The following is an 18,872-nucleotide window of genomic DNA, read 5'->3' on the forward strand; positions in this document are numbered from 1 at the left end:
AATCCTAATCATTTATGCTCTCTGCTCCAGACCATCAAAATATATGAAGCAAAAACTAAAAGAACTATAAGAAGAAATAGTCCAACTCACCATTATAGTCAGAAATTTCAATTCCCTCTCTTGCTAATTTATAGAAAAGAGAAAAATTGGTAAGAATGTATATTTGAGCAATACTATCAACAATTTGACTTAAATGATACTTATAGGACATTCCAACCACTAACAGGAAAATATACATTCTTTTCCAGGCCAAAGAGAACATTTATCCAAGAAAGACCATATTCTAGGCCATAAAACTAGTCTCAGCAAATTTAAAAGACCCAAATCATGCAGAATATTCTCTGACCATATGGAATTAAATTAGAAATAAATAACAGGCGTATCTCTGGAAAATCTCCCAAATGTTTGGAAACTAAATAATCCATGGGCAAAAAAGAAATAAAATGGGAAATTAGAAAATATTTCAACTGAATAAAAGTGAAAACGATATCAAAATTTATGAAATAAGGCTAAAGCAGTATCCACATTTAGGAAGAACTTATATTAGAAAAGAAGAAAGACTGCAAATCACTGCCTTCAGTCAATACTTTAAAGAAGCAGCAGAAGAGCAAATTAAATCTGAAGTAAATAGAAGAAAGGAAAGTTAAAGATCAGAACAGAAACCACAAACTATAAAATAAAAAATAATTGAGAAAATCAGTTATACCAAAAGCTACTTCTTTTAAGAAATCAATAAACCTCTAATCAGACTGATCAAATGAAAAAGAAAATTCAAATTACCAATATAAGGGATAAGAGATGATATACCACTACAGATTCTACAGATATTAAAAGGATAATAAACAACAGTATGAAGAAAATTTTATGCAATTTTGACAAATTAGATGAAATGGACATATTCCTTGTAAGTTACAAACTACAGAGCCTCTCTTAAGATGAACTAGATAGCCTGAAGAGCCCTATATCTACGAAGGAAATTAAATTTATAGTTAAAAACATTCCCACAAGGAAACCATCAGACCCAGATGGATTCACTGGTGAATGCTACAAACCACTTCAGGAAGAAATATCAATTCTACATAAAACTCTTCCAGAAAACTGAAAAGAGGGAATACTTCCCAACTTATTAAATGAGGCCAACCTCATCCAGATACCCAAACCAGACACAGACAAAAAAAGAAAAGAATAGACCAATATCTCTCATAAACATAGATGCAAAAGCTCTGATTCACTAGCAAAGTGGAAGTTCCCATTGTAACTTAACAGGTTAAGAATTTGATATAGTGTCTGTGAGGATGCAAATTCAATCCCTGGCCTTGCTCAGTGGGTTAAGGATCCAGCACTGCCCCAAGCTGCAGTGTAGGTGGCAGATGCAACTCAGATGTGGCATTACTGTGGCTGTAGCACAGACCAGCAGTTGCAGCTCTGATTCAACCCCTAGCCTGGGAACTTCCATATGCCGTGGGTGCCGCCATAAAAAGAAAAGGACAAAAAAAAACTTTGGCAAAGTGAATCTAACATATATAAAAAGGATAATATATAATGACAAAGTGGGGTTTATCCTAGGAATGCAGTTAGCACAACATTCAAAAACCAATCAATGTTAACTCATCCTATTAACAAACTACAAAAGCAAAATCACATAATAATCTCAATGGATTTAGCAAAATCAGCCAATAAAATCCAACATCTAATCATGATTTAAAACTTTCAAACTAGAAGCAGGAGCATCCTCAGCTGATAGAGAGCATCTACCAAAAACCTACAGCTAACGTCATACTTAATAATGAAAGGGTGGGCTTTCACCTTAAGATCAGGAACAACATAAAAATGTCCATTCTTACAATGTTTACTTAATATTATACTGGACATTTCATCCTGTGCAATAGACAAGTGAAATAAGTAAAACTTACCCATGTTGAAAATCTTTCTTTATTCACTAACATCAACTACGTAAAAAAGGCTGTGGAATCTATAGAAAGCTACTAGAACTAATAAATGAGTATAGCAAGGTTGTAGGATACAAGTGAATACACAAAATCAACCATAAGAGAACAAAGAAAAACCAGAAAAAGTAAATACACAAAAATAATTGTATTTCTGCATGCCAGCAAAGAAAAATAATAAATTTAAATACTTAAAAAAAAAGAGAGAGAGAGAGAGCTCCCATGGTGGCACAGCAGAAACGAATCCGACTAGGAACCATGAGGTTTCGGGTTTGATCCCTGGCCTTGCTCAATGGGTTAAGGATCTGGAGTTGCCGTGAACGGTAGTGGAGGTCACAGACACAGTACAGATCTGGCGTTGCTGTGGCTGTGGCATAGGCTGGCAGCTGTAGCTCCGATTAGACCCCTGGCCTGGGAACCTCCACATGCCATGGGTGTGGCCCTAAAAAGCAAAATAAATAAATAAATATCTAAAAGCCATTTACAATGCTATCAAAAATATTAAGTGGAGATAATTCTGACAAAAATGTGAAAGACCGGTACACTGAAAACTAAAACTTATTGCTAAGAAAAATTAAAATAGATAATAATAAAAGGGGAGATATATAATATTCATGGGTTAAAAGACTCAATATTCAGAACTGTCAGTTTTCCCCAACTTGATCTATAGACTCTACACAATCTCAGTCAAAATCCCAGAAGATTTTTTTGTAGAAATTGACAAATTGATTATAAAATTCACATGGATGTGCAAAGGACCTAGAATAGCCAAAATAACTTTGAAAAAGAAGGACAAACTTGGAGAGGTCTTGAATCTAGAACATATAAAGAATATCAATTTTTATTAATAAAGAACCAACAAACAATCAAATTTTAAAATGGTCCAAAGAATTGAACATTTTATCAAAGAATAACATGGATGGAAATAAACACATGTAAAGATGCTCAACATTATTAACTCGGAAAATGCAAAGTAAAAAAACAATGAGGTACCACCATATAATAATTAGAATGGTTAAAATTTTAAAAAACTGACCATACAAAGTGTTAGTGAGAATATAGAGGAACTGGAATTCTTGGGTGTTGCTGGAGTGGATATAAAATGATACAACCACTTTGAAAAACAGCCTGGCAGTTTCTTAAGACGTTAAATATATACCTTCTTGATGGTATAGCCGTTACACTCCTAGGTACTTTGCCTAGGAGAAATGAAAGAATATATCCATACAATGATTTATACACAAACATTCATTGCAAAAACTGGAAACGACTCCAAACGTCCACCAACAGATGAATGGATAAAGTGTGATACATCCATACAATGAAATACTACTCAGCATAAATATAAGTGAGTCACCAATATACGCTAGAACACGGGTGATCTCAAAATAATTATGGCTGAATAAAAGAAGCCAGGACCCCATCCCACCAGCCACCAAAAAAAGAGTACATATTATATTGTATGATTCCAAGGTAGAAAGCCTGCCTGGGAGATGGGAGTGATGAAAGCAGAGGAAGGAGAAAGAACAGGAGGGAGGAATTACAAGGGACAAAAGGAAACTTTTTTTTTTTTTTTTTTTGTCTTTTTTGCTATTTCTTGGGCCGCTCCCGTGGCATATGGAGGTTCCCAGGCTAGGGGTCGAATCGGAGCTGTAGCCACTAGCCTACACCAGAGCCACAGCAAAGCGGGATCCGAGCAGTGTCTGCAACCTACACCACAGCTCACGGCAACGCCGGGTCCTTAATCTGCTGAGCAAGGCCAGGGATCGAACCCGCAACCTCATGGTTCCTAGTTGGATTCGTTAACCACTGAGCCACGATGGGAACTCAAAAAGGAAACTTTTGAGAATTATTGGATATGTTCATTATATTGATTGTGTGATGGTTTCACAGATATCCATCAAATTATGTGTTAAATATGTACCGAGTATTGTATGTCAGTTATACTTCAATAAAGCTGTTAACTCTTTTTAATGAAAAAGTAACCCAAGGACTTCTGCTTTGCGAAAGATAGAGTAGATATAACCTTCTATGTGCCACCCACTAAGTACAACTAAAACTCCTACACATTGCTTACACAACAAAAATAAGAAAGGTTAAGAGAACAAGGCTGATCAGCTAGAGACATTCGGACTCAAAGGACAACAAGGTGGTGAGTTCCCCGGCATTTTTCTTGCTTTATATATCTCAGAGTGGGTTCTGGAAAAGCTGATAACCCAAAAACACTAACAAATGCAGACCAAAAAAACCCCAAGAAAATCCTGTTCTCTCTAGTCAAAGGACCAGGAAAGGCAGCCTAGCAGGGCATCCCAGTACCCTTGTGGGGTTAATGTCAGAGAAGGCCAAGTGATGAGCTGACACCCTGTGGTGTGAGTGGAGGCCACTTAGGGGATAGTACTGGGCACCGCCCCCCAATTAGGATGGTATTGGTGAAGGCTTAGCGGGGAGCCTGAACCCCCATCTCCACACAGCAATAATAAGGTACCCCTCCCCCACCAGGGTGTGAACAGAGGCTGAGCGGGAAACCTGAACTTCTACAACCATCTGATCGTAATGACGAGCACCTCTCTCCCCCTGCGGGCACAGTGTCAGGGAAGGTCTGTGAAAACAGAAGATGTAAGTAACACCTAAAGTCTTATAACATTATAGCCAAATTGTCCAGGATTTAATCAAAATCACTCGCATGATGAACCAGGAAAATCTCAACTTGAGTGAGAAAAGACAACAGATACTAATACCAAAATGACACGAATTTAGAATTATCTGATAAGGATTTTAAAGTAGACATCATAAAAATGTTTCAAATAAACATTTTTGAAAACTTAAAACAAATGAAAAAATATAAAGTCCCACAAAGAAATAGAAGATATAAAGAAGAACCAAATGGAAGTTCCAATTATGACTCAGTGGAAACAAACCCAACTAGTATCCATGAGGACATGGGTTAGATCCCTGGCCCCACTCAGTGGGTTAAGGATCCAGCGTTGCCATGAGCTGTGGTGTAGGTTGCAGACATGGCTCGGATCCCACATTGCTGTGGCTCTGGCATAGGCCAGCAGCTACAACTCCGATTAGACCCCTAGCCTGGGAACATCCATATGCCATGGGTGTGGCCTTAAAAAAAGGACAAAAAGACAAAAAGATACATGTACCCCAATGTTCATTGCAGCACTATTTACAATAGCCAAGATATGGAAGCAACCTAAATGTCCATTGACAGAGGAATGGATAAAGAAGATGTAATACATATACACAATGGAACATTACTCAGCCATTAAAGAATGAAATAATGCCATTTGCATCAACAAGGATGGGCCTAAAGATTATGATACTAAGCGAAGTTAGTCAGACAGTGAAAGACAAGTATCATATGATATCATTTATATGTGGAATCTAAAAAGAGGATGCAAATCTGCAGAACAGAAAAAGACTCACATATGTTTGAAAACAAATTTATGGTTACCAAAGGGGGCAGGTAGTGGGGAGAGGGATGGACTGGGGGTTTAGGACTGGCATATGCCAATGGAGATCTGCTCTATAGTACAGGGAACTCTACCCAATATATGTGATGGTCTATGTGGGAAAAGAATCTGAAAGAGAATGGATGTGTGTACATGTATAACTGAATCACTTTGTTGTACAACAGAAATTATCACATTATAAATATACTTCAATAAAACTTTTTAAATGAAATAAAAATAATTATCACCTCACTTATGAGAAAAGAATTTGGATGACAGCAGATTTCTCATCACGAACTACAGAGGCCAGAAGGAAGTGGTAAGACATTTTTCAAGTGCTAAAATAAAAGGGCTATCAACCCAGAATTTTATATGCAACAAAAAAAATATCCTTCAGGAATGAGGGGAGAATCAAGACATTCTCAGAATAAGGAAAACTAAAAGTTGTTACAGTAGTTTTAAAAAGTACTTAATCAGAAAGAAATTGTAAAAGCAGGCATCTTGGAACATCAGGAAGAAAAAACAACAAAAGAGTAAACACAATAGACATTTCTCTTAGGTTTTCTAAATTATGGTAGACAGAGCAAAAGGTTTAAGTCTTTCTGGTGTGGTTTTCAGTGTATGTAGAGGAAATATTTAAGATACTATATTATAAATGCAAGAGGATAAAGGGATTTAAATGAAGAGAGGAAGAGGTGGGTATGAGTGTAAAGGGGTAGGATGAGGGAGATCTCTGTGGTGATGGACTAGTTTTATATCTTGATTGTGGTAGTGATTCCACAGATCTATACATATAGAAAATGGCATAGAACTACACACACGTTTCACCAATGTCGATTTTCTGGTTTTGATATTGTACCATAGTTACACAAGATATATCCACTGGGAAAAATTGGTTGAAGAATATAGGGGATCTCTGTGTACTATGTTTAGAACTTCCTGTGGATCTGTCATTATTTCTCATTTATTTATTTATTTATTTATTTATCGGCCACAGTGCGCAGCAACTTGATGTGGGATCTCAGTTCCCAGACCATGGATTGAACCTGGGCCATAGCACTGAAAGCACATAATCCTAACCACTGAACCACCAGGGAACTCCCTATAATTATTTCAAGATAAAAAGTTAATTAGAAATGACAAAGTATTTAAAATTCAAAACAGACCCAGCAATACATCATAAGTGAAAGCAAAAATGAAACAAATAAATCCAACTATTCACTGAGTTAGTGGTGTAACCACACAGAAGAACTATTTCAAGAGACTTTAAAACATAGTTATTTGGGGAGTTCCCGTCGTGGCGCAGTGGTTAACGAATCCGACTAGGAACCATTAGGTTGCGGGTTCGGTCCCTAACCTTGCTCAGTGGGTTCAGGATCTGGCATTGCCATGAGCTGCGGTGTAGGTTGCAGACTCGGCTCGGATCCTGCGTTGCTGTGGCTCTGGTGTAGGCCAGTGGCTACAGCTCCGATTCGACCCCTAGCCTGGGAACCTCCATATGCCATGGAAGCAGCCCAAGAAATAGCAAAAAGACAAAAAAAAAAACCATAGTTATTTGACCCAACATCCTTAATAAGAAAGGTGCTTAGGACCTAAAAAAGTTGCAAAAGAAAGAAAAAACAAACAAATTTGGTAACTTTATTGTTGTTAGTTTCATTTTATTCTGATATTGTTGTCTGCATATTGTGGACTGAAGCAAATAAGTAATTATGCTGGCATCATTAGGAGCCAGAATTTTTTTGTATGTAGGGGAGAAAGGAGATAGAGAATTAAGAAAGTTCAGTTAAAACTGTGTAAGACTTGGAGTTCCTGTCGTGGCGCAGCAGAAACGAATCCGACTAGGAACCATAAGGTTGCAGGTTCGATCCCTGGCCTTGCTCAGTGGGTTAAGGATCTGGCATTGCCGTGAGCTGTGGTATGGGTCACAGATGTGGCTCAGCTCTCGTGTTGCTGTGGCTGTGGTGTGGGCCGGCAGCTACAGCTCTGATTAGACCTGTAGCCTGGGAATCTCCATATGCCACGGGTGCAGCCCTAAAAAGGCAAAAAGACAAAAAAAAAAAAAAAAAACCTGTGTAAGACAATTGAATGGGCAATATTAGTATATTTCATGATGTATTTTCTCTTAAAAAGGAAAAGAAAAAAGAAATCATATCTCTTAGTTCTGCTCACTGAACAGTCCTGGAAACAATGACCAACCCAGGAGCAATGAGCATCACCAGACTGTGGTCTCTAAATAATATTCCTACAAAGAGGAAACAGGATTTTTTAGAGAAATAGTTGATTCCAGGTCTGGGGCAGGATGCGTACAAGATGAGCCTGAAACATTTGTCCCAAGATTAAGGTAGTAAGGAAACTATTAGAAAATACTATGTGGTTTCAAATCACCAGCACTGGACAAAACCCCTATTGGCCAAAGATAGGAAAATTTAAGCATCAATAAGAATAATAGCTGCAATGGATTAAAATGTATTCAATACGTTTAAATCTGTGAATTCATGATGGAACTCAAAATAATACCTTTATTGATCACCTTTGGAGAATACAAGGGAAACAACTCATTATTTTGAAAACTGATAAAGGGGAAAAAAACATTTATCCTTCCTTTCATATGTGAACTATACCTCACAATAACCAAAATTTTAATGAGGAGATGTTTCTCTTTATAAACATGGTAGAGCTAAGAAATGAAGAAATAATGATAGCCTCGAATTGAATGTCCCCATTTTGCAACCCTTAATAGAATAAAGGGTCTAGGCAATTTTCATCTAGGGCTGCTAGCCTCCTGATGGAACTATATATTGTCACTTAGGAACTGCTCTTGCCCCAAAAACTGAACCTGAGTCTGCTCTAACCAATTCACAGGAATAATACCATGGGGGGCGGGGGAAATAAGAAAATCCAGATTCTGGAAAACTTACAATGCAAAACAACTCAGTTTCTTTCACAAATTATGTGTGGGGACGGGTGGGGAGGAGGGAGAGAGAGGGAGGGAGAGAGAATAAGAGAGAGAGAGCTATAGATTTAAAGAACTTGAGAGATACATCACAGGAGTTCCCTGGTGGCTCAGCCAGTTAAGGATACAGCATTGTCACTGCTATGGCTCTGGTTACTGCTGAGATGAGTGTTCGATCCCTGGCCCAGGAACTTCTTCATGCCACCAGGGCAGCCACAAAAAAAAGGGATAGACACATCAGCCAACTGCAGTGTAGGAGTCCTATTTGGATCCTAATTTCAACTATAGGGGAAATAAATATTGAACAAATATTTGATGCTATTAAAGTCTTGTTAACTTTGAGTTTTGATAGCTATTGTAGGTTGTTATATTTGTTTATATTCTTACCAATTAGAGATACATACTGAAAAATTTACAGATTAAATAATATACTGCTTGATTAGCTTCAAAATAATCAAGGTTTAAGGAGGAAAGTAAGAGGTGAATATTAATGAAACAAGATTGGCCATGAGTTGATCACTGTCGAGGCTGGGTGATAAATACATAGAAATTCATTTTTTCCACTTTCACGTGGCTTTGAAATTTCTCATCATAAAAAGTTTTTAAATATGCCCATATGGACTAGAAAACTGCATTCTTCTAATTGCCTCCCTGGGAGTTCCTTTCATGGCACAGTGGAAACTGATCTGACTAGTATCCATGAGGATGCAGGTTTGATCCCTGGCCTTGCTCAGTGGGTTAAGGATTCTGCATTGCCGTGAGCTGTGGTACAGGTCGCAGACACGGCTAGGATCCCGTGTTGCTGTAGCTGTGGTGTAGGCCGGCAGCTATGGCTCAGATTTGACCCCTAGCCTGGGAACCTCCATATGCTGTGGGTGCAGCCCTAAAAAGCAAAAATAAATAAAATTTAAAAATAATTGCCTCTCTGATCTCTACTCATTGGTCTTTATTCTGTACTCTGGAGCCTAGAGACTAGTGTCACAGTAATAGTAATCACCATCATCATCACCATCAACATCATCATCATCACCATCATCATCACCATCACCATCATCATCATCACCATCACCATCACCATCATGACATCATCATCACCACCAACATCATCATAATCACCATCATCATCATCACTATCATCATCACCACCTTCACCATCACCATCAATATCATCATCATCATCATCGTCATCATCACCATCATCATCATCATCATCACCAACATCATCACCACCATCATCAACATCACTACCTTCACCATCACCATCAATATCATCATCATCATCATCACCACCTTCACCATCACCATCATGACATCATCATCACCACCAACATCATCATAATCACCATCATCATCATCGCCATCATCAACAGTAACAGCCAGTATTTTGAAAGCTCATACTTAACTATGTGCTCAACTTGGGTTATGAGATTTTTATGAAGATTTTCATTCAATCCTGACAAAGTCTGAAGTAGATACTATTATTATCCCCATTTTACAGATGAGGAACCTAAGGGGGACAGGTTTGATGACAAAGCTCAGCCTTAAACCAAAGCCTACAGATTTCCAGCTTATAACCACAAAGCTACATGAAAAACACAAGGTGAAAGGTGAAGACAGCTGTCATGACTTCTATCTTCCCTTTTAGGGGTTAAATATCCTGAGTTCTTTCATTCTGCCCCTCCCCACCAATGTGGCTTCAATGTCCCACACCATTCTCGAAGCACCTGCCAAGAGTTACAGAAGTTGAATTTCTATGAAGTATCCCAGGCTCCCCTTACAGCTTGCCCCACACCCACACCCACCCATTGATGGCAGGGATTCCCTAACAGTTTCTGGTGGGCTTGCCTCCAGACTGGGAGACTGAATCTGTGCATGTCCCAGGGGTGGCTTGGCTCACCTGGGCCTCGGTGCCTCTTCTCCATCCAGATGTAGCAGTTGTTCTGGGCCACCCCAGTCTGTGAGTCCAGGAAAGGGAGCCGCACGCTGCGCTCTGCGCACAGGCGCGAGTTATAACTGCGGCAGTGCTCAATGGCTTCCTTGTAGAACTGGTCCCCGAGCCTGCCGGGAGACAGAGAAGGAAGGAAGAATGAGGCCAGGGGAAACCAAAGCACACCCAGAGGGAAACTGATGTCGCTCACCCACCTCCCTGGGAAGATTTTGCAGTGTATCAAAAGACAATGTGTATCCAGAGCCTTGTCAAGAGGCAGAATCTGATTCAATGTCTCCAGCAGGTTCTATTTCCCATAAAAAATCCACCAGGGAACAAAGGAACTAGAAACCCCAAGAATAAACCACCAGTAAAAGTAATATGTCCTGGAGTTCCCATTGTGGCTTAGTGGGTTACAAACCCAACTAGTATCCACGAGGATGCAGGTTCAACCTCTGGAATCGCTCAGTGGATCCAGCATTGCTGTGAGCTGTGGTGTAGGTCACAGACCCAGCTCCAACACCGGGTTGCTGTAGCATAGGTCTCTGATTAGACCTCTAGCCTGGGAACTTCCATGCACTGCAGGTGTGGCCCTAAAAAGCAAGAGAAAAAAAAAAGTAGTGACATGACCCTGTTCTAGGAAACATGAGGTCTTGCTCTAGAGTGGAGGTAGTTCTGGAACAACCTTCTGCCTGGATCTACTGTGACATCAGGCTTCTAGAGCCCCCTCAACAGTTATCATCCCCCCATTAGTCACGAGCAAAGAGTGACCAGCAAAGAGTCTGGTAACCAGCAAAGAGTCTGGAAAGAACCCAAACCACCAACATAGATACCAAGATTTCCATTACAATAGAAGAGAAGTGCTCCCTATAAAAGACCAGAAGTTCAGAGGAAACATTCTGTAAAAGCAGAGCCCTTATAGGGAGAAGGAGGTGAAGCAGGCATGTGGTTTTAAAACCACACACGTAAAGAAAAATAACTTGCTGTTGGAAAACAAACAGAAGCATCATTTAAAATAATAATAGTTGAATTTTGAACTCAAAATAATTCAATTCCCAAAGTTTAATACACAAATAGAGAGACCTTTCTGGTGTGCTGGAGTGGTAATCTGATTAAGCACAGTAAATTTTATGTTCCTAAATCTCTGGCATTCTTGGATATGTGGTGATGCTACTAGTTTTAAGATAATGTCCTTTTCAAAGATTAGAAACATAGCATTGATATAATGTAAAGCACAAACATAGTCGATGAGACCAGATATCTAACAAACAGAAGAGAGGCACGTGATGGAGGTTAATAAATGGCCCAACGTAGTACAAATGTAAAAAACAAATGTTTGCCAAGCAAATTGGAGCTTCCTGGGTGCGGGGTGGGGGAGGCCGAAAGCCACAGGGATTGCCCGGCCAAAGGGGAGACTCCAGTAGCTCATTGTGAAGGGGCATTATGAATGTCCCTCTGTTTTGGTCTATGTAGATTCGAGGAAACTAAAATGGGGGGTAGGGGTGGGAGGAGGTCTAAGTTTAAATAAGATATTTCTTATCCAAAATAGATAGAGGAGTAAAGAAAGATACGAATTAAATGAATTCATCTGTTCTTTTTAAAATTTTTTTTTAAAGTAGAGCTGATGTGCAGTATTTTATAAGATTACAGGGGTACAATATAGTGATTCACAATTTTTAAAGGTTATATTCCATTTATCGTTATCCTAAAATATTGGCTATATTCCCTGTGTTGTGCAATATATCCTGGCAGCTTATTTTATACGTAATCGTTTGTACCTCTTAATTCCCTACCCCTACACTGCCACCTCCCTCCTCTCCTCTCCCCACTGGTAACCACTTGTTTATTCTCTATATCTGTGAGTCTGCTTCTTTTTTTGTTATATTCACTAGTTCGTTGAATTTTTTAGATTTCACATACAAGGTGATATCATACAGTATTTGCCTTCTTCCTCTTTTTAAAAAATCATTGGGTCAGATTCTACCAAAAAGTTTCAAGGAAATTTCTTATTCTGGGAGGATACAATCATTGACGCTTCTGAGGCATCTTTTGGAAACGGCTGGTAGAAATGCCTCCTAAAACAGCCCTTTGCTCCTTTTATACCTCTGGGTATCTTCCCTCTCACAGGGAAGGCACAGCAGCTCAGAAAATGTCTAGCGGTTGCAAAACCTAACTGTAATCAAATTATAATAGTCACACAGCTGGAAATGAATTGGGGAGGGGGGATGAAATCCCATCAAAATGCTATAAAACGGAACTGCACATACGCTGATGTAATCAAAGTTAGTAACAAGGATCATGAGATTGATCAAAAATAAAGAACCATTTCCAGCAAAGCGTTTGCATCTGTGTCCCACCAGCTTAAATGCCTCCTTCTGCTAAGGCGGTGCAGCGCAATCTGACAGAACTTTTGCGAGCAGTTCAGCCCAAGCGAGATGACACACAGCCTGTCCCGCGTGTCCTGGAGGCTCCAGCTTCCCTCCATGAAACAGAGGACCAGCCACATCACATGGATGAGAACTGACAAGAACACATGACAGAGAGGTGCCCGATGTGAGAAACCGTTATCTGGTTTCCCACGATCTTTTGACAGACTGCCCAAAAAGATGTTAACTATTCCAACTCCAGAAATTCTGCTGAGAGAGAAGAAACAGGAAGGAAGGGGAGGGGAAGGAGGGAGGGAGGGGGAGAGAAAACTGTACACTAAAATTCATTGACTGGAGAAGAGACTTTCCATTTTCAAAACAAACGTCTGGAAGTCAATACAAAGAAATCTACAGTAGGATCTCAAATTAGGCTTTTCCCAATTCGCCCAGAACTCGCTTCCAACAGCTTCAATCCCAAAAAGAGACACAAGAAAGTAAACTTGCTAAAAATGAGAAGTGAGTTTGGCCAAGTCCATGCCCCACACCAAATGGAACGAAAAAGTCAAACAAAGTGGTTCACGGGGTGAAAATTAATTTCATCTTAAATACTTTCCACTCCCATGACATGCAATGTTATTGGCAACGGGCATCCTGGGGAAAATGTGTATTTTTAAATGTAATCTTTGTGTGAATGACACCTCTCTTACGTAAACAGGAGAGATTTTCGGAGGACTGGAACAACTGTATTAAAGACTGAAGCTACAAAAATGTGACAGCCATCACCCTCTCTGCCATCGTCTCCAGGGAAGTCACTTTTAAACAGACCAGGCGTTGGCAGAGATTTGGAAACAAAAGTTTAAAGCCTTTTTTTTAAGATTTGAGAGGAAAAAAGAGACTTTACCCTCTTTGATAAATTCAAGGAGCACTTCTCTAAAAGTTAATTAGCCAAAATCTTCACAGGGCTTGTTCTGTCCTCTGGAAGAAAAATCAATGGCCAGGTCTCCCTAACCCATGGAAAGCAATTTAAACAGGAGAGGGGACAAGTGTCCTTTTCAATACTTTTTTTTTTTTAATTGAAGGAGAGTTAATTTACAGTGTTGTGTTAGTTTCAAGTGTACGTCAAAGTGATTCAGATATATATACATATATCCTCTCTCAGATTCTTTTTTGTTTAGAGGTTATTACAAGATATTGAGTACAGTTCCCTGTGCTATTCAATAGGTCCTTGTTGTTTATCTATATTATTTATACATAGTAATTCATATATGTTAATGCCAAACTCCTCATTTATCTCTCCCACCCACCCCCATCTAATAGGGTGTTTCTTAAAAAAAAAAAAAAAAATCCCCCAATGATAGGATCCCAGGGGTGACATCTCCATTAAAGTTGCAAGGGGCAAAGGGAGCAGGGAAAGGCTGGCAGCAAATGATTCATTTTGTGCAGTGGTGACCATTGCGCCCCAGGCTGGGTCAGGCACGGCCCAGCCTTAGCCATCACCTGTCTGCACCGAAACAAGGGGGCTGGATTTGCCACAGGATGATAGATGTCTTGGGCTCCAAGAAGCTGGCACAGGCAGGGTAGAATGATGTTCTCATCAACAACTGACTTCAGGCTACTCAAGGCTGCAATCAGAAGCAGGAAAGGCAGGGGGAACAAATTGCTAGGCTCTCTGCCAGAGCAGGGCCCCCATGGCCTGCTGCTTGGAGCAGTGCTGGCTGCTGAGTTCTGGGGCCTTTGGGAGGGGTTTTGCGGGAGCCTTAGTGATCCCTTCTGGAGTGAGAGAGCCATCCTAGCTCTGGGAGCTTTCCAGTGACCCTCCTTGAGCTTATCTGTGGAGAAATGGATTCCCGGCACCAGAGGATTCAGAATGGAAAAAATAAGCCTGCTCCAAAAGGACTGCCAAGGAGACTCTAAATGTGATTTTCAGAGTCAACCATACCCTCTCTAAGACCCCCTGCTCCCCCTTCCACATTTCACCTCCCACCTGGCCTCTTAGACGCCATGTCCACTCTCTTAAACCGACTCCTGGCACCAACCCTCCTACCTGGACACGTGGGGCCCCTCCCTCTTCTCTGTCCCTCTGGTCCTGTGATCTGACCGGAGGACAAGTGTCCTGCCCTTGCTCAAACATGTATCCAGAAGCAAAGTCCTCACGCCCTGCCAGAGCCTGCTCCCTCCCCAGAGTCTCCACTCTTCTGGGGTTGGAGTTGGGGGGTTGGGGGGCTGTCTCTCCTTGACCCTGCCCTTGCCTTCATCCCAGCTGGCACTGAACTCTTTCAAGTCTCGGCGAGATGTCCCATTCTATCCTTTCCCACTGCGTGGCCGTAGGTCCCTTTTGGCTGTAAAAACAGGACCTTGGCCCCTCACGGCAAGTTGTGCACATAAACAGAGATAAGGAGAGATAAAGAAGGGCCCAGGCCGGTGGCAGCATTTCTGGCCCCTCTTGTCTGCAGGTTCCTGGCTTTCCTGCTGCCTCACTCCACTGCCCACACTTCCACAACCGCCTGCACACACACATTACAACGCATCTACAGCAATATGCTAACGTCCCCCTGTTTGCATTGAAACATGTTTAACTCTGACTGTGGCACAGAAAGCCGTCTCCCATTTGTGTCACGTTCTGTAATAACTAGCTAGAAGGAAGCGATATTTGGTAAGTGGGGGGAACCTTTTCATTTCCCTCACAGTTACACTGTTCCTAAAGCTGGCCTTGAAAGAAAAGCAAGTTTAGTGTTTGCTGTGGACTGAATTGTGTCCCGCACCCCAAGAATTCATTTATTGAAGCCCTAACCCCACAATGGATGGCATTGGGAGATGGGGCCTTTGGCGATACATAGGTCATGAAGGCAGAGCCTCTGTGATGGATTATTGCCCTTATAAGAAGAAAAAAGTCAGAGTTCCCGTCGTGGCGCAGTGGTTAACAAATCCGACTAGGAACCATGAGGTCGTGGGTTCGGTCCCTGGCCTTGCTTAGTGGGTTAACGATCCGGCGTTGCCGTGAGCTGTGGTGTAGGTTGCAGACGCGGCTCGGAACCCGCGTTGCTGTGGCTCTGGCGTAGGCCGGTGGCTATGGCTCCGATTCAACCCCTAGCCTGGGAACCTCCATATGCCGCGGGAGCAGCCCAAGAAATAGCAACAACAACTACAACAACAAAAAAAAGACAAAACACAAAAAAAAAAAAAAAAAAAAAAGAAAAAAGTCACTCACTTCCTCTCTCTTTCTCCCTCCCTTTCTCCTCCTCTCCCCCATCTCTCTTTCTCCCTCCCTCTCCCCCCTGCCCCACTTCATGTGAGTTCACCATAAGAAGGCAATTATCTGCAACCTAAGCAGAGGACCGTCCCCAAACCTCACCCAGACCATGCTGTAACTCTGATCTCGGACTTCCCAGCCTCCAGAATGGTGAGAAATGAAATGTTTAAGCCTCCCTGACTAGGGTTATTTTGTTACAGCAGGCCCAGCTATGACAGCGTTTCTTATATGAAAGAGGAAGGGCTATAGAGGATGGGTAAGAGAGATTCAATCCTTTCCTGCCTCCTTCTGTCCTCTTCCAACAAAGACAACAATAATACTAGTAATGATGTCAATTTCAACTCAATTCAATGTTTAATATTTGTCTTCCCTGCTAGACTATAAACTCCATGATGGCAGGGACCACCTCCACTGGGCCACTGCACTCAGCCACTCAGATGTGGCACTAAACCTCACCAGGGGGCACCATTCATATAAACTTTGATGTTCACCATACTCCCTGGAGCAGTATAAAGTATAACCTCATGGCCTTGCATACCTGGCCTGTTTACTGATTCACTTCCAGCATCTAGCACAGAGCCCAGCACACAGTAGGTGCCCAATAACTCTTGGTTGAATTGCTTTTAACCACCCATATATCACTCACTTATGGCAGGTGTTAAATCAGAGCCGTAAATCACATGCTGCCTGCATTGGCATGGTCTCTGAGTTTGCTGTACATATAGGATGGTGATTTAAATTACATGACTGTCTATTAGCAACTTAAAAAGAAAAATAGAGAGAATGTTTGCAGGCACTCTCATTTAGTCCTCAGCACCCAGCCCCTGATAATTGCAGCAGCCTCCTGACTGCAATCCCCATTACTCTTCTCTTAGGCAGCTGACAAAAAGAAATCTCCCTTGAGCCCAGTTTTCAGTCTTGTATTCCTCATCACAGAAGCCAAGATGGCACACATGGAGCCCAAAGTCCTCTACTTAGCTGTCAAGGCTCTTGGAGAGCCTTGGAATCAAGCTCAGCAGAGTCCAGCTCGGAGTTCCCGTCATGGCTCGGCAGTAACAATCCAACTGGGATCCATGAGGATGTGAATTCGATCTCTGGCCTCGCTCAGTGAGTTAAGGATCTGGTGTAGCTGTGAGCTGTGGTGTAGGTTTGAGACATAGCTCAGATCCTGTGTTGCTGTGGCTGTGGCGTAGCCAGCAGCTGCAGCTCCAGGGAACTTCCATATGCCACAGGAGCATCCCTCAGAAGCAAAAAAGAAATAGAGTCCAGCTCTACTGCTTATTGGCTACACAACCCTGGGGCAAGTTACTTACCCTCCTGGAGCCAAAATTCTCCTTCCAGCAAGATGGATACATAACTCCTACTTCAGGCCTGAGATAATTAAATGAGATAGAACCTCAGACTCACAGAGGTAAATGCCTATAATCAATAGTGATTCCTTCCTCCTTCTCCCAAAGAGCAATATTTTTCTGCCGCTTTGTGACATGACGCTCTGCCTAAGCAGGTCGATGCCCTTCATGTGATACACACAACACCCACTGTTACAGTGTCGTGGAGGCTGTCAGGTGCCTGCCCAAATCTCTGCCCCGAGACATTTGGCAGCAGGGTGATGAGGCCAAACCTCAGGCATCAAGGAGAGCAGAGTGCAGCCAAAGCCCACCCCAAATGCAGAGACCACATCTGGCTTGTTTGCTGCTCTATTCCCAAGGCCAGCCCAGCACTTGCTGTGTTGGGTTGAATGATGAATGAATGAATGAATGAATGAATCCTCATCTGACCTTCCTGTATATATAAAGCAGAAAACCCTACCCTGCACCCCAACAAAACATTTATTCAGGCCCTCCCTCCTTCCCAGAATTCTTGCCTCCTGTCCTTGGCCTGGCTGATCTTACCCTATTTAAAGGCTGCCCCAAGTCCTGCTTCTTCCAGGAAGCTTTCCCTGTTATTCTTGCCCATTGCCATTGCTCTCTGCCTCTCTGAGCTCCCTAATCATCTCACTCATGTTCGGCCGCTCTCCGCCACCCTCTTCATCTCTCCCCTCCCAACCAGATCATAAGCATCTTGAAGACAAGGAGTTATATACTTAGCACTACCCCACCAAGCACAGGGCTGAGAATGTAGACGCCTGTGACAAATACAGATTGCTTGATTGAAATGTCACACCACCCTTAGTAAACTCCTGGAAGCTTCACGGTTGAGAGATGCTGGGGACCCTCTTCCTCCAGATGCAAATAAGGTGAGCCTGAAGTTATGTGCCTTCTCCAAAGCACAGGATTAGGCCTCTGAAAGCAGATATCCCGTAAGTTCAAATCCTACTGAATTCTCTCCATCTTCTTAAAAAGGGTCACTTCAGCTCTTGAGATTGCATTTCTCCATCTACAGTATTCATACTAAGATGCAGAACTAATAGTCCTCGTCTCTCAACTTCCTAAGAAGCTCGTTGAATACTGTGCTGTGTTATCATCAAACCACCCCAGAAAGACTTGCTCCTACGGAGCATATGGAGTTCCCGAGCCAGGGATCAAATCCGAGCTGCAGCTGCAACGTATCCTGCACCTGCGGCAACACCAGGTCCTTAATCCACTGTGCCGGGCCGGGGATCAAACCTGTGTCCCAGCGTTCCCAAGAGGCTGCCAATCCCGTTGCACCACAGCAGGAACTTGGAAATCTGAACTTTTGACAGATCCCCCAGTGATTCTGTGAACTATGAGACTCGGTGGTTGAAGGTTAGCTCTCCAAAACCCCCCCAAGCCAAGGCAAGAAAAAGAGAGCCCTGTGGTACTCTTTGGCCATGTTTTTGTTTGTTTGTTTGTTTGTTTGTTTTTGTCTTTTTGCCATTTTCTTGGGCCGCTCCCGCGGCATATGGAGGTTCCCAGGCTAGGGGTCAAATCGGAGCTGTAGCCACCGGCCTACGCCAGAGCCACAGCAACGCGGGATCCAAGCCATGTCTGCAACCTACACCACAGCTC

At 42.0% G+C, this 18,872-nt stretch overlaps 1 protein-coding gene across 4 annotated transcripts in view; it reads right to left on the reverse strand.

The window, feature by feature from the left end:
- Positions 1–18,872, reverse strand: part of DPF3 (double PHD fingers 3) — a 279,933-nt gene that overhangs the window by 155,893 nt on the left and 105,168 nt on the right. For all 4 annotated transcript variants that reach the window (XR_002346004.1, XR_002346003.1, XR_002346005.1 and 1 more), the window contains exon 2: positions 10,258–10,418. Coding sequence is in view for 1 of the 4 variants with exons in the window: in XM_021099467.1 (XP_020955126.1) it covers positions 10,258–10,418 (161 nt within the window). In the remaining 3 variants the exon portion in view is untranslated. The remainder of the gene's footprint in view (positions 1–10,257; positions 10,419–18,872) is intronic.

Source organism: Sus scrofa, chromosome 7 (genome assembly GCF_000003025.6).
Source record: "Sus scrofa isolate TJ Tabasco breed Duroc chromosome 7, Sscrofa11.1, whole genome shotgun sequence".
NCBI lineage: Eukaryota > Metazoa > Chordata > Mammalia > Artiodactyla > Suidae > Sus > Sus scrofa.